The sequence below is a fragment of the Malurus melanocephalus genome, unplaced genomic scaffold, assembly GCF_030028575.1.
Source record: "Malurus melanocephalus ecotype Western Australia unplaced genomic scaffold, MMel_1.1 scaffold_262, whole genome shotgun sequence".
Lineage (NCBI taxonomy): Eukaryota > Metazoa > Chordata > Aves > Passeriformes > Maluridae > Malurus > Malurus melanocephalus.
The window spans coordinates 1-14,824 of record NW_026623494.1 but is presented as its reverse complement, the minus strand read 5'-3'; the positions used below and the strand labels follow the sequence as shown (position 1 = coordinate 14,824).

General features: G+C 36.3%; 1 protein-coding gene and 1 non-coding gene across 4 annotated transcripts in view; both read left to right on the top strand.

Moving 5' to 3' along the window:
- The window catches only part of LOC130579243 (centrosomal protein of 295 kDa-like), a 34,079-nt gene extending 19,883 nt beyond the window's left edge, over window positions 1-14,196 (top strand). For all 3 annotated transcript variants that reach the window (XM_057375887.1, XM_057375886.1, XM_057375885.1), the window contains 8 exons: window positions 903-1,074; window positions 1,227-1,379; window positions 2,801-3,022; window positions 8,410-8,516; window positions 10,015-10,129; window positions 11,669-11,902; window positions 13,359-13,513; window positions 13,737-14,196. In XM_057375887.1, coding sequence (XP_057231870.1) covers window positions 903-1,074; window positions 1,227-1,379; window positions 2,801-3,022; window positions 8,410-8,516; window positions 10,015-10,129; window positions 11,669-11,902; window positions 13,359-13,513; window positions 13,737-14,024 — 1,446 coding nt within the window. In that variant the 3' untranslated portion in view covers window positions 14,025-14,196. The remainder of the gene's footprint in view (window positions 1-902; window positions 1,075-1,226; window positions 1,380-2,800; window positions 3,023-8,409; window positions 8,517-10,014; window positions 10,130-11,668; window positions 11,903-13,358; window positions 13,514-13,736) is intronic.
- LOC130579248 (small nucleolar RNA U2-19) lies at window positions 9,681-9,764 on the top strand. Its single transcript, XR_008965967.1, has one exon. It is a non-coding gene; the product is annotated as a small nucleolar RNA U2-19 (small nucleolar RNA).
- Window positions 14,197-14,824: the final 628 nt, after the last annotated feature.

Below are 14,824 nucleotides of genomic sequence, written 5' to 3'. Positions count from 1 at the left end.
ACTACCAATTAGCAGAGTACCCCAAGGAGTGTTGATAGTTTTAGGTGATTTACCATAATGAAAATTTTAATTAGGACTTGTGATTTGTAATCAGTACTTTTGCTCTGTAAGCCCCAAGAGCACAATTTTGTTCAGTCTAACAAATACTGTGAACGTACATACATGGTCTCTGAATATAATGCCTATTGAAATCGTTATGTTATCTGAAATACTTGTAGGTAGAATTGTCTTCCTATCTCTAGATGAACCTCTGTGTGTTAAATAGCCCTTGTATTAAAAATACTTAGGCAATRCCTGAAAGGATATCATAAGCATCTTGAATAGATTATTTTTAAAGCTTGTCCTTTTGTGTGTACCCATTAGGAAATTGGTTTGGCAGCTGCAGTCTTGTAATTTCCTTGTTTCTCAGTAACAGAAGAAAACTCCAAAGTTTATTTTTGAACTTCTAAAGTTCAAAAAGTTTTAAAGTTTTGATTCCTTTTGCCTCCCCTAGTCTTTTTTTTAAATGTAAGCCATTTTATAAGAATAACTGTTACCTTTAGTTCCTGTCATTTGATTTTGAGACATTCCATGCAGCTAAAATTCTTGAACTCAGGAGCTGAAAAGCTAAAAGCAGACTTTTCAGAAATTGTTACTGTAAAAATGAGTACTCTGATCTAACCTAGGCCATGWAAATGTAACTAACTGTGTTTTAGAGCATTAGGTTTGTAGAGCTAAGTAAAATACCTCTGTGTCCAAATGTGTTTTGTGATTTAAGCACATCTGCCCGGTATCTTGCATACTTGAACTACTTTATCAACATGCTCTATATTGTCCTGGGTGGAATGCACACTGAGAAAACACTTGTTTGATGAATGAGTATAAATATAATCTTACATAAAACTGCTTCCCCCACTTCTAAGGTGAGACATGTGTCCCCAAATGAAGAAAARACAGAGGCACAAAAGCCCAGCTGGAGTAAGAGAACTGACTTTTTCCAAGTCTCAGGAAACTACCAGCAAGAGAATTGTGACAGGAGTAAATTTCACGGAAGTGAAATGATTTCACAGTGCATTGGTCTAGTTGAGCAAACTGGTAAGGCTCTTTGTTATTTTTCATTATWATTTTTATTACCTTACAGCTGAGATGGAGTTCTCTTTCATSTCTCCATGTTAATTTGTGTATATGTGTGTRTATATATRTRTGTRTGTGCATGKTATTGCAACGTACTAAACTTTGTTTTACAGAACAATCTGAGAAAGTTCTCTGTAGAGAACAGAAATGGAGATCTTCCAAACCACCTGTGACAAAAGTCAAGTTAGGGCTCGGTTTGGAGCAACATGAACTTAGTGTTATACCAGAGATAGACACACCAAGGAGTAGCAGCCTCTCTTTTGCAGGTAATATATAAATTATGTAGTAAGTGTTGTTATGARAAGTAGATTGGGGGAATATAATCTTTTTCTGAAGAATCTTTGAGATGATTCAGAAATAAGAGCTGATACTGTTGTCTTCTTAAGTTATAACTTATATACTATCTAAGTGAGTTGTAGTTCAGAAACGTTTATCTGGCCAGTGTTTGTCTAGAAAATMATAATTTAAACAAAATTTCACCAGGAAAACAGAATTCACTGTTATTCTATGATGTRGGTTCCCTGTTGATTTTTATTTTGTACAGGGTCTGTGTTTATAGGCAGATGTACAGTAATTGTCAGGAGCAGTTGGTAGATTTTATTTAAATGTTTATCTTTTGAGCACATGAAGAAAGTGACTCTGAAATCTTGCAAATAAGGTGTTAGTATCTTTTRGATACTTTTAGACCATCTTTTTAGGCTGTTTTTTCTAGTTAGGAAATACTTCTTGCCAAAAAAATGGGAGAGAAATTTCAATTTTATAGATTTTTTTAGAGTCTGCAGGCAATGCTTTGCAATTCTCTACGAGGAACATTAATTAACAGGTACAACAAACTCATGTTTTTTAAAGGTAAAAATTTAATTTTTTTCTCAATGCCTCTTCACATCTAAAATGTAATGCATATTTTACGAAGTTTTTATATTGTATTCTTAAAAGGCTCAGCAGAACAATCTGAGTAATTATAGGCCTGTCAGGCTGGCATTCTTCGTGAGCAAAATAATGAAACAGCTGATATGAGACATCCTTCAATTAAAGGAAAGTAATTTATGCTAATCAGCATCAGTTTATGCAGAGTAATTCTTGTTGGATKAATTTGATATCTTGATTAGATAGCAAGTTCTGTTGGTGAAAGTTTTGATTGAAGAATATATTTACCTTCACAAAAGCACTTGGCTTAGTWACTTGGCTGTATAATACCATTATGATCTACAAGTGATTTATTCTTATATTTTCAAACCATTGGTCAYGGTAGGTAGTAAAAATTTGAGATTTTTATTGGATTGGGTGGTCAGAAAGGGCCGTTTCATGGGCCAGGTTTTAGAGAAAGAAATCTTTTAAYGGAAGCAGAGAAATTATATTGCCTCTGGATCTGGAGAAGTTACTGAAAGTTTTGTTAGATTAGCTATGTGGAAAAATCTGTTTGTTTTTGTTTTTTTTTTTTAAGAAATACTCCAGTGGGGTTAGGAATTAGGAAGTCTATAATTGTTATAATCTTTCAGCCTGTATAATCCACAGACTGTGACACAAAAGTGTTCACTGATGTGATATGGCTAAATTCATTAGAAGAAAGACCACACAAATTCAGCAGGTTTTTTCTGTAGAATAGAATGTGCATCYTAATGTTCCTCATGAAGTGCAAAACACATCCTTTCTATCCCTAAACTGATTACAAATGTTTTAAATTCAGACAAAACAGGTGATGGTACTGGAGAAACTTACCCGATTTCATCCTCTGTGGAGTTTACATGTGTGAAACATCACAGTCATGCTTCTCATGAAGGCACCTTTCCTTTGGGCATAACAAACGATGAAGGAAAAGCCTTCAGTGAAAGTCTAAGGCAAACAAATCCATCAGGGAARTTATTAAAAGAACTGCTGATGCTGGCTTCTGAAACTTCATATGATTCAGGTGAGGAAATCCTGTTCCTTCAAGGTGTTATGKGAATACCATTCAGCATTGCTGATTTTACTGCTATCTGTTTGTAGAATGGGACCTGACTTGTTAAAGAACATGGCAGTGCTCTTTAATGCTATTGAATTTTAAGTGTAAAAATGGGTGTTTCAATAAGCACTTGTTTCAGAATGAATGAGTTTTTGTAATCTGGGGTTTTGTGATCCATTAATATTCTAGTAACAAGTCCACACTSCAGTACACTTCATTGCTAGTCAACAGTTTCTTGTCCAAGGCATGTGCTTTTCATCTGTGGAATTGTAAAGATTTGCTTTTTAAGAAAGTCTTCTTAATTGTCAAGAAGATCTTCAGGTGGGAGCCTGTTTTGGGCAGACCARTGGCATTCTTGATTTTTGTATTGATACAAAGGAAATCAGTGCTTAAAAAGAACTATGGAGTTTTTATGTAGATTGCCCTCTGGAAGATCAGTGTATRTAAGAAATTACTTAAAAATATGGTTGAGACAGAAAATAGAAGGTTGAGGTCATCATCAGCTCAAAAAACCTTTGAAAGAATCATGTCTTAGGTGTGACAGACATGTCAACTGAGAATTGTAGAATATCTCAAATTGAGAGACCTATAAGGATCAAGTTCAACTCCCTGCTTCTCCCAAGATTACCTAAAAATAAACCATTGACTAAGAGTATTGTCCAGTTGCTCCTTGAACTCTTGAGTGCTGTGATCACTTCCCTGGGRAATTCCCTGGGGAATGTGTCCCAATGACTGACTACCCTCTTAGAAAAAAACCTTTCCCTWATGTCCAATCTGAGCTTGCCCTRATGCAGCTTMATTCCATTTCCTCGTGYCCTGTTGCCTTGTTTAGTGACAGGTAATTMTTTTGTATCTGCAATTTCTGTTTAATTAGCAAGTTGTGACTATCACCTCACAGTGCATCAACCTTGACTTTCAGCTTGTGAGACCAAYACAGTGAGAGAGCCAGACACCTGGAATTTTCAAGTAGCTGGGACAGGTGTCCTAACTAGGAAAAGTCCGTGCATAGCCAGTATTCAAGACAGGTCCATTCTGCTTTGACCTTTTCTAGAAGCCATCATATGCTTCTTACATGCTTCACTGAATATGTCAAAAGGAAAAACCATGCTGTACTGTAAGGACTGCTTTAGCTCTGTCCTTGTCTATCTGTGAAGAGCTTTTATTGGAAAAGAACAGCTTTGAGGATAGGCCATGTTTGTAGGTGGCAAAGTTAACCTGATTATATAAAATAAAACAAGTTGTTTTGGTTATCATGACAATTTTTGTTATAAAGTGCTTTGGGAATGTTCAAAATGATTTTGTTACAGGAACATTGAAACCTACTAAACATGGACAAAGAAGTTTGTAAAACATTGACTAAAGCAATTTGAAGCTTTTTACAAGATGACAGTGTTGAGTGGTCCAGTACAGTTTTCAGTATCCATCTAGAATATTATTGGAGCTGCAGAGGAGTTCTCAGAAACTTGGCAGCCTTCATATGCCCATTGTTACAAGTAATACAGCTGTGTATTACATACCTGCTGGTTTTGCTAGAAATTTCACCACTGGCCCTAATCTTCAGTTTTTCATTTAGTTTTCATTGAGACATCATTTCCAGTTCAATGAGATTTACTTGGAGTTGTTTTGAATAAGTACATCTACCGTCATTTTCCTTCAGCTGTTTCTTTTATTTTTCAGAATGCTTCTTTTGAAGTATACCTATATTTAAACTGAAATCATCATGGAAACATTTTGCCTTTTAATAATATTTGAAGAATTGACTTGTATTTTTGAGTGAGTTTTAGAAGCATTGCTAGAACAGCTGTTACCAAATTAATATATAAAATGCCTTGGTGTAGTGTCTTTTTACATTATGGAGTATTGTATATGAACAATGCAATAGTTTATGTAAGAGGATTAGGAAACTTTATGTGAACATCTATATTAAAAGAAAAAACCCTTAAGATTTCTGTGATTGTGTTTAAGAGGATGCCCTCTTGAGCAGATGAACAGCCAAAAGTGCCAGCAGTAATCTTGATAAACGTGTAGGCTGAGTCTCTCTCTAGTACTTTCAGTAACTAGTATGGTATTTCAGCAATAAGATCTACAATCTCTTGCACTTTAAATATAAACTTTCTGAAGGGAAAATTTAAGGTTCATTTTAGGTTGTTGYTTGTGATAGTAGCTTTGATTATTTYTTATTTAATTTGGTTTTAAAACTTGTTTTGCTACTTGATTCTAACCAGAACATGTTTGCATTTTCCCCATGTTTTCAAGAGGTAATTGTATCTCTAAAGATAAAAACAAATGAGTGCTCTGTGTGATCTTTGACCTTGTTCTTTGAAATTAGATGCTTGGTGGTTTCAACCTTTGACCAAATAATGTAAGGCTTTACAACTTAAAGCTGTACTGTTTTCATGTTTACAGAACCACTAGATGTACACAAATGCTTAACCAGTGGTCACATGTTTTATATACATCTGATATAAAAGATAAAGTTGGTATGTCTGGTTCTTACATGCAGATGCTTTATCAGCAAAGGTGAGTTTCCTTTGACAGGAGAGTTGCCTTGGATAACAGGCAATTTTTTTTAAAGTTTGTAATTAGCTGGATTTCTTTTTCCCAATTATTACAGGAAGAAAGATGACTTTAAYCCTCTGAAATTTAGAGGCAGACGTGTCTGAATGTAAAATCAGTCCTGCAGCCAACTTGTGGTTTGGGGAGGATGAATTCCTATGCTCAGTATTGAGTGGTTGTGAGCGCTACGCAGACTGATCAAGTGGYTACACCAGAGGACAGGGCAGCAGCTAAAGTGTTGTTGATTAGGTGCCAGCAGTGAGTCTAAAATCTGAATTGCTCTTTTACAGGCTGCTGATGCATGACAGGATGAGTTGGGAACTTTGGACACTTGATGTTCTTTCCAATCCAGTTTGGTTAGAATGAGCTACTAGATTTCACTGTTAGTAGGGAATTGCAGAGTAACCCTGCAAATGAGACRGGCAGTTTGATGGCATAAACCTAATTTCCTTAGGAAGTCAGCCAGGAACTAGTGACTAGATTTGACACTTAGACCTCTTTTACAGTTCTCCTTCAGTATATATCAACAGTCTTGTCTCTCTTTGTTCATCTGCAGTAGTTCCCTTGAGCAGTGTTCCAGATGGGATTATCTTCATGTGTTGCTACTCTGTAGAGAGATGTTATTCCAAGCATGATTTTTTTTGTGATCCAAGCTAACTTTTCAATTTATTTTTAGCAATCCCAAATAGTTGTCCGTAATTCAGCATACCAGCAGACTGTCATTTTCATTACCAGTTTAGCTTTTTGTTTGTTTGTCTAYATGGTTGAATTTGGACTAACCCCTGTTCTAATGTTGTTTTCACTGACTGGTTGGATTTTTAGTCATTTGTCTTTCAAATTGCATGCTAGAATAATKGTTGCTATTTTCCTGCCATTTTTATTGAGGGGGGGAGAAAAAAGGCAGCATTTGAGATGTTGYGTAGTCAGTTTTTAAATATAAATTCTTTGTGACATTGTGGTAGCCAGGAAGTTAAAGCATGTCAATTTCTAGCTGCTGTGAGGARCAAGAACTTTGCATCATTACTTTAGAGGAAGGAGAGAAGACTCAAAAATCCTCCTTCATGAGTCACCAAATACAGGCTTTGTCAGGATATTAATGTAATAAAGTCATGGGATATGAACATGTATTTTTAATTAAATAATTTGGTTTATAGCATGAAATTTATACTGTTCATCCCTAGTATTAATATCACGAGAACAGTGCAGGTTATTACAGTACAGTAATGAAACATTTGTAACATAGCTCTCCACAGAATTTATRTACAAGAGATTATTAAATGCTTGAATTTCATCTCATGTATCCTGAATTAGTGCCTGTCACGGTGGTATTCTATAGGAAATAAAATAGCTTCTGTCAGAAAAATATCTAGTGTTGATGGAAAGGTATCAGGAATGGCAAATTATGTGGTAGTTTCTTCTACCATTTACTTTTTAATCAAATTATAAAATAAATAATCTATTTCCAGTTTCTGAATGTCTGACAGCCAATTCTAGACATTGCTTCTTGTTATTACTTTAAGTTTGTATTGTGCATTTTTTCTCCTATGGAGCTATTTAAATAGCAGCTGATTTAGATGATTGCAGTTTTCATGCTGCTTCCAGGAATTTTCTTGAAGGCCTTGCTTGTTTCCAGGGTCCTCTGTTTCCTGTATCCTGCTCCAAGGAGGAGGGACAGACCTGAGCAAAGTACTTATTAAATAAATGYGTTTTAGATGTATTTCCTTTTGTGTTTTTTACTTTCTCCTAGAAGTCTACTTGGTAATAGTTGCTATAAGAAACCTTGGACTTTTTTCCCCTCCCTGAGATGAGTTTCAAAATGATTCATATTTATTGRGAATCTTTATTATTGTCACATCAGTGTGCACTGATGTTGCTTTGAAGAGGGAACACCCTCCTTTTTTTATAGTATGGAAAATGGAACAACTAGAGTTTGCCATCTGGTAAGAAATTGAGTTCCAGCATATACAGAGTATGAACTAGTGCTAGGATTCACAAAAAGTTAGATCTGCCCAAGTAGAGAGTCTTACAAAAGCTGGGGATTTGAAATATCTCTGTCAGTAGCAGCCCTTTTAGAATGTTGAAAAACATACCTACTTCACTTGTGTTTCAKTTCAGTTTCATACTTAGCACTTCTTTCTTGAAAACTATTACTGGAAAKTAGAATATGTATTTGTTTGTGACAATTAATTTACAGTCACAGAATTGTCAAACCTTTGAAGGTGCTTATCAGCACTGAATGCAGAAAATTGSATTTTTTGGGTGCTGCTCTGGTGGGTTTTTTTTGCACAGGTACTGATCTTACTTATTTTTATGTGTTAAAGCAAAAGTGAGTCAGTTCCATGCTAGTAGTCATGCTGTAGTTAAACAATGTTTCTGATGTCTCTGATCTACTTGGAATGTCTGCTTTTCTTTGTAACCACTATAATGGTGGATTTTAAAAGATTTCCCCCACTCCAATTAAATGATTGCAGTAACACTAGCAAGGACGTGTTTCATTCTGCAAAGCTGGAACATGAATTTGGAGCTCTTCATGCCTGCTGTATGGAGAGCAGTCGGGGTAGTTAGAAATTTTAGGAAGGCTGATAAAGAAGAACCACAGATTGCTGATGAAATTGGTGGTATGGTGGRGCAAAAAGTGTTGTGTAGGTGAGAGGAAGGTGGTTAAGGATGGGCAAAATCAGTGCCCAAAGAGTGAGGCTGGCAGCAATGGAGTGTTACTGCCCTCTGCTGTTCATTGCTCACTGTGAACTTGAAAATTGCTTTTTGTTCCTTATTGTTTCTGTTACTTTTGTGTTCAGTCCTGTCCCAGGATTCCCCAGTGTCTCAAGATTCATCAGTTCTTGCTGCTGAAGGTGGAGAGGGACTTAGAACACGTTCTGGACCATCATTTGGGCTTGATAATACGGTTGGTCATACCAAAATAATCATATWACTCTCTCTTTATTTTGTGATGTAATCTTTCTTCTCTTACTGGGTGGATAACAGTGGGTRCACTATTCCAGATGCAGCAGTAAAACGAGCACCAAGTAGAGAGGGGTAACCCCTGTGATGGATCTGCTGGTTCTGTTCCTGTTCATACAGCATGGGATGCTGTTGCTTCTCTCTCAGAGCTCACCATGGGCTTACACTCAGCTTGCTGAGACTCCCTTTTCACAGGGCTGCTCCCCAGGCAGGCCTCAGCTRGGACTGGTGCTCTGGCTTCTTCCTTCGCATGTGCTGGACTTTGCCTTTGCCCTTGCTGAGTTTTGTACCATTCCTATAGGGGCAGCCTCACAAGGTCCTTCAGGATACCAGCCCTGCTGTTCAGTACATGGGATGCTCCTTCTGCCTTATTGTATCTGCAAATTCAATTAAAAGCATGGTGTCCCCTCCTCTGGGTCATTGCCATTAAAGGGGACAGAGCCTTGTGTGCTCTACTTGTTCCCCACCTCCACACAGTGTGTAACCCTTCCGTCACTGACCTCTGAGCCTGCTTATCCAGCCAGTTTTATACCCTTGTTGTCCATCCATTCGGGCTGCAGCATCCAAACTGGGATCATACAATATTGTGACAGCGTTAACAGCCTTGCTGAAATCAGCACCAATCTCCCTCTTTTCTCTCATCCAAAGATCCCATAATTTTGTTAGGAGATAGAAGCAGTATTTAGAACAGCAGTATTACGTGGATATGTAAAAGTATCTTAGGATGTAAATGTTTTCTATGTGTATGTTAAATATATTTGTATAAAGTAGTACATAATGAAAAATGAAGCAGAAGGGCTTGCTAGATTTTTTTTTTATTTTCTTAGAGCACATTTTAAGTCAGAGTTTGAGAAGAATTGTTCATACCTAATTCTTCAAAATTTTGAAGTACAAGAACCTTCATCTGTTTCATGACTTTGTAGACGTTACCTTAAAATTAAAGAAGATAATGCTTTAGGGGATTTTGTATATTTTAGTTTAATTTCATAGAATTAAATTTTAAGTCTCCTGTATGCAAAAAGCTCAGTATTGCAAGTACTTGTAAAATTGATGAATTTTTAGTGGTTTGTACATATGTTCCTCTGAGATCCACAATTCTACTGAAGTGGGTCTGTGATGAGAAATAGCCAAATCTGATCACCAGAAGATAAAACAATCTTCCAGGTGTCATGATTTGTATGCAGCTCTGAGAGGCTTTATAGGAGTGTGTTTGTGTGTGTCTGTGTSTGTTTGTGAGGGCAGAGGAGGGGAGGGGGCTCATGGGGAGTGATGTGCTTGGGATGTGGGGTGTGAATGTGTTGTACTGAGCAAGGATGATTCTGTATTTGCCTGACTGTGTGAAACATGAAGGCTCCTACACTTGAACTGAGCTCAGAATAAAATGTGTGGATTTACAGCTTTACTTCTGAATRCATGGTGATAAGTGTGTTATTTCATCCTAGGAAGTACTTGGTTCAGAGGCTTTCATGCAAGYAATACCCTGTGATGTGAGTTCAACAATTTCCACTGGGAGCTTCTCAACCAGTGAAATGTTGAATGCAAGCCCTGTTGACACTGGTGAGTGTTCAGGTTTTGTTGCTCCTGTAAAAGGAAAAATTGTGGTTTAATTTTATGGCAGAATGAGTCTAATTCCCTGAACCTAAGTTCTTCTGAAACACGTTTATGTCTAACTTCACTGCAGGTTGATTGATACATCTTACAGAGTTGAGTATAACCAGAATGTTTTCTTAGGTGCTTATGATTTTTTACTTTTATAATAATTTATGATACATCTGCTTTGGCAAAGGATATTTTGAGTTTTATTAAGCATCTGTAACACTAGCAGTTTCCAAGCAATTTTTATTTTAAATACTAACTTCAAGTGACAGACTGATAAAAGTTTCTTACTCAATATACATAATGGATTGTTGCAGAGCTATGATTGTCTTGCTATTAAGAGAATTGTTCCAGTATCTGCTTGTCATCACAGTAATTCTTAATGACTTATTTGTGAAAATGTCAGTTGAGTACTACATTAACTTAACAGTTTTTTGGGTATATGTTCCTACTATTTTTTGTTAGTGGTTTGCCTCTTGATGTTGTTAGTTTTTCATAAAAAGAAAAAGAATTCCTTTATAATAAATATATAAGTGCTCCTGACATTACTACTTGTGAACATTGAAGTGCGTTTGAAATTGATTAGRTAGTGRCCCTTGGATTTATTTACTTTGAGGCCTCATATTGTGTTATTCTAACACACATCTGATTTCTTAAGCAACATGCTTGTATGAGTTATTCCATGTTTATAAATCAATTTTTTAAGATTTCAGTTTTTGCAGCCTGAGATTTCATTGGGTCATTTTAACCCTAATGTTTCAAACTGATTACTTATTTTTTTGTAGTAAACTTCATGACTCACTTAACAAATCTGTGTTTTATTGGTGTAAGAAAGCTAAAGTACATTCTAAGTTAATTTGCTTGTAGTTTTATTTCTCTATTGTTTTTATTGTGGAAGAAAAATGTCAGAAGTTTAGTTATTTGACTGAATGAATTTTTCAAGTCTAACTGTGTCTTCATATATTCAGTGTTTAGTAATGACCTTTTCTGGTAGCTTTGTCCAGTTCTTCTGTAAGCCCAAAGATAAAGAAGGGTTGSTGTGCTGTCTAGGAGCATGATTTTGGCTCTCTTGATCCCGTGGATTTCTAGTGTTGGTGTTAAGCAATTTCTGTTTGAGCACGAATGAAACCACAGTGCGGGCTCATAAAGGTATTCAAGATCACATGAAAGGATTGACACATTCATATGCAGTAGGRGGTAAAGATGTGCTAGCCAGCATAAAATAGCAGTATTAATTATTTTCTGATTTTATAATTTCAGTGTTTCTTAMGTCTACATTCTGTAAAAGTTCTAAGTACTGACTGCTCCCTAATTAGATATTAGCAACTTGAGATTGTGAATGTGTGGTAAGGTTTATAGGAGTGTTGACAGGAGACAATTAAAGAAACAAAACCCCAGAACTCTTTATGAATATTTCAGGATATTAAGCRCTGTCTTTTCAAATGATGTCATGTAAGTGATTTGTATGCAAAACTGTGAATGTGTAAATTGCTATTTCAGGATTGCCTTGTAACAGTAGAGAAGATGGAATTCTGAGAGAAACAGCAAGCCACCCTTGGAGCTCCTCCCTTCCTTTTACCTTGCAGCAGAGGCAAGAGAATTTGTCTGGGGCGTCTGAAAGTCAGTTGTCTGAAGGAGAGATCTACCTTTATAAAGAAAACCAGACACAGCAGATCCTGGGGAAATCTGCTGGGAACTTGTACTCTTACTCAGAGGACAGTGCACATTTCCAAGGTATTGATTATTTTATAGCATTTTTGTGCTGCTTTCTGATCATACAGAATGAGGAGCTGACTCAGTGTTAGGCATACGTCTGTATTATTTATATTCAGCTTACATGTTAAAGTCAATAAGAATTCTACATGCAAGAATTCAGTACTTTGATGTTCTTCCTGCTTTGTGTTAGGTACATGTTCACAAAATATTATCTAATGCAGGAAGAAAAAGCCCCCACTGACCACTTGTCTCAGTTCTATGTTGCTTCCTGCCACCATGGCTGAGCTATTGGCTACCTGTGCCATTTTTGTCGCTTGTTTATTCATAGCTCTCATTTCAGGAARGTAGACAAATACTACATAATACTTCATTGTTCACAGGAGGTTCCGTAGTTGATAAAACACTGATTAACTGGTTGGTGAGAGTTCTGTGCTCTCTAGAAAAACGTAACATTTATGAAAATTGAGAACATCATTATTAGCTGTCATGAAGATAATGCTAATGTTTTAATTCAAATCCTTCCTCGTGGAATGTTTCAAAACCTCAAATCATGTAATTATAGAGTAATCTAGACCAGGAAGTACTTCTGGTTCCTGCTCACTGCAGAGCCAATTTAGACCAGGTTGGTTAAGACCTTGTCCAGGCAAGTTCTGARTATCTTCAAGGACAAAGATTCTATACCCCCAAGCAACATTTTAATAACTTTCTTCTTGTCTTCTTTTTTTTTTTCCCTTGCTTGTTCAAGGAGGCTATTTTCTGTAAAGTGACAGAGGATAGATTTAGATTAAATACTTGGTACAGGTTGCCCAGAGAAGTTTGGATGCCCTTTTGTGGAAGTGTTCAAGGCCAGGTTGGATGGGACTTTGAGTAACTGGTTGAGTGGAAGGTGTCTCATTGCTTGGAGCTGGATGATCTTTAAGGTCCCTTCCAGCCCAGAGCATTCTAGAATTCTCTCTACTGACTCTTAGGAGGTGGTGGGCAGCAGACATTTTTGTACCACTTCCCTCACATCCCCAGTTCTTTTAAGATTGAATAAACCCAGTTATTTAGCTTCTCTTTGAACATCATGTGCTACATCCATCCTCTAATCATCCTTGTGGCACTTCATTGGTCTTGTGCTGTGAGTTTTGTACTGAGAAGCCCACACTACTTCTGATGCAGTCTCATAAATGCTGAACAGAGAACTTATGAACTTCATCTTTTTATTTAAAAAAAAATAAAATTGAATCAGTGTAGGACCTTCTTACTCTTTTTATACCTGCGTTGTGTCRAAGAATTGGATGCTGTAAAGGTTTTGTTTTTAAAAGCTGGTATTTGTATACCCTGCAGAATTCTGTATGCTTTATTTACTGCACATAGAAGCAGTTTCTGATATGTCTGTTGTTTGAGGGTTTTTAGGGTGGTTGTTTTGTTGGGGTTTTTTTATTGTTTTTATGAAGGGTTTATGTTTTTAAAATAACCTTTTTCCTTACAGCTCTAACACCTGAACTCTGTTTCCCTGAAATGGAGAGGTATTTTCCAAACTTCCATCACCAGCTCTTTCAGCCTTTGGAACCAAATATTGACTCCGATACATCATCATCCTGTTCTCAGTACAGAATTTCACAGCACAACAAAGAATTTAGCAAGGTACTGCAGAAAACTATGGTAGAGGAAATACTTTAGCTTAAGATTTTTRTAAGATTTAAATGGCTAATCTCAATGTTCTATTTAGAAGAAACACAGGAGTATTTTTATATAGATTGCTGTTTTTGCAGAAATATGACCCCAAAATCAATTATTACCTTTATTTTTATATCCTTCATATTTCTGGGGAAATTAATCCTAAATCAGATTTTTTTAATGCCACTAGACTTCAGGATTTTCAACAGAAAGTCCACACATGTCTGCATTTCTAGAAGTGGAGAACTCTGGTCTGAATGGACAAAGAAGCACTCTGCCTTCTAGTCTTGAAACAAATGGGCAAAACATTACATCAGAAGAAAARTCTGTTAGAGAAAGTGTTACTCCAGGTATGTACTCTGTGGTCAGATCAAGCTTTCAAAATCAGCTTATTCCATTGCATAAATACCAGCCCTTAGGGTGGGTTGAAATGGGGACGAGTCTCACTTCTGTCAGTCCTGCTTTGAATTTGTCTTAACTCTGCTGCACTCTCATACACTGTCTCCTCCACCACCTTTAATGGTACCACTCCTAAATTCTTTCATTTCTTCCGAAGTTATGACTGTGATACAAAATCAGACMAGCTTATTCAAGTCACTGTAATGGATATTATGTTACCTTATTCCTTCTGCAGTAATTTTGTTAGTGAAGAAATACCAACTCTGGCTGAAACTGCACCTTTTCCAAGTATTTGTTCATTAATATCTTACTACTTTGTATGTTTGAAGAACTTAAGAAAGTTCCCAAAATGGATTAAAATTTTGTATATGTGTTAGAGTCTCGCTGAACTCGTTTGTCTTTTACATACATTGTGTTCTTCAAGAAACAATTCGATTTTCATTTCCCACTTAAGTCATACCAATATACTGCACATTGTGATAAGTTGGTCTGATTATAGAATTGCCTTATTTCTCTACAGAATAAAGGGGGGGATAAGACAGGAACTTTGGAGCTGCGATGTTGTGATTAATTTAGTGGATTTGAAGTTTGAGACTACGTTAACTGCASGTCCTAGCAATCTTAAATGTTTACRGAGCAAGAATTAGGTGTTTCAGTGTTTCAGCAGATAGCGGAATAGGAAATGTGGCACAATAATTTAAGTAATAGATGTAGTTATAATGTAAATGTTATTGGTCAGTTACATTTTTGACTTGCAAAGTAATAAAAATACTCAAAGAGGTTTACACTTCAAGACTTTGTGACTGTGGTCACAGCAATTAGGATTTAGGAAGCTCCATTCTAACTTCAAAGCATTCTATTTCTGAATTGCTTATAGAA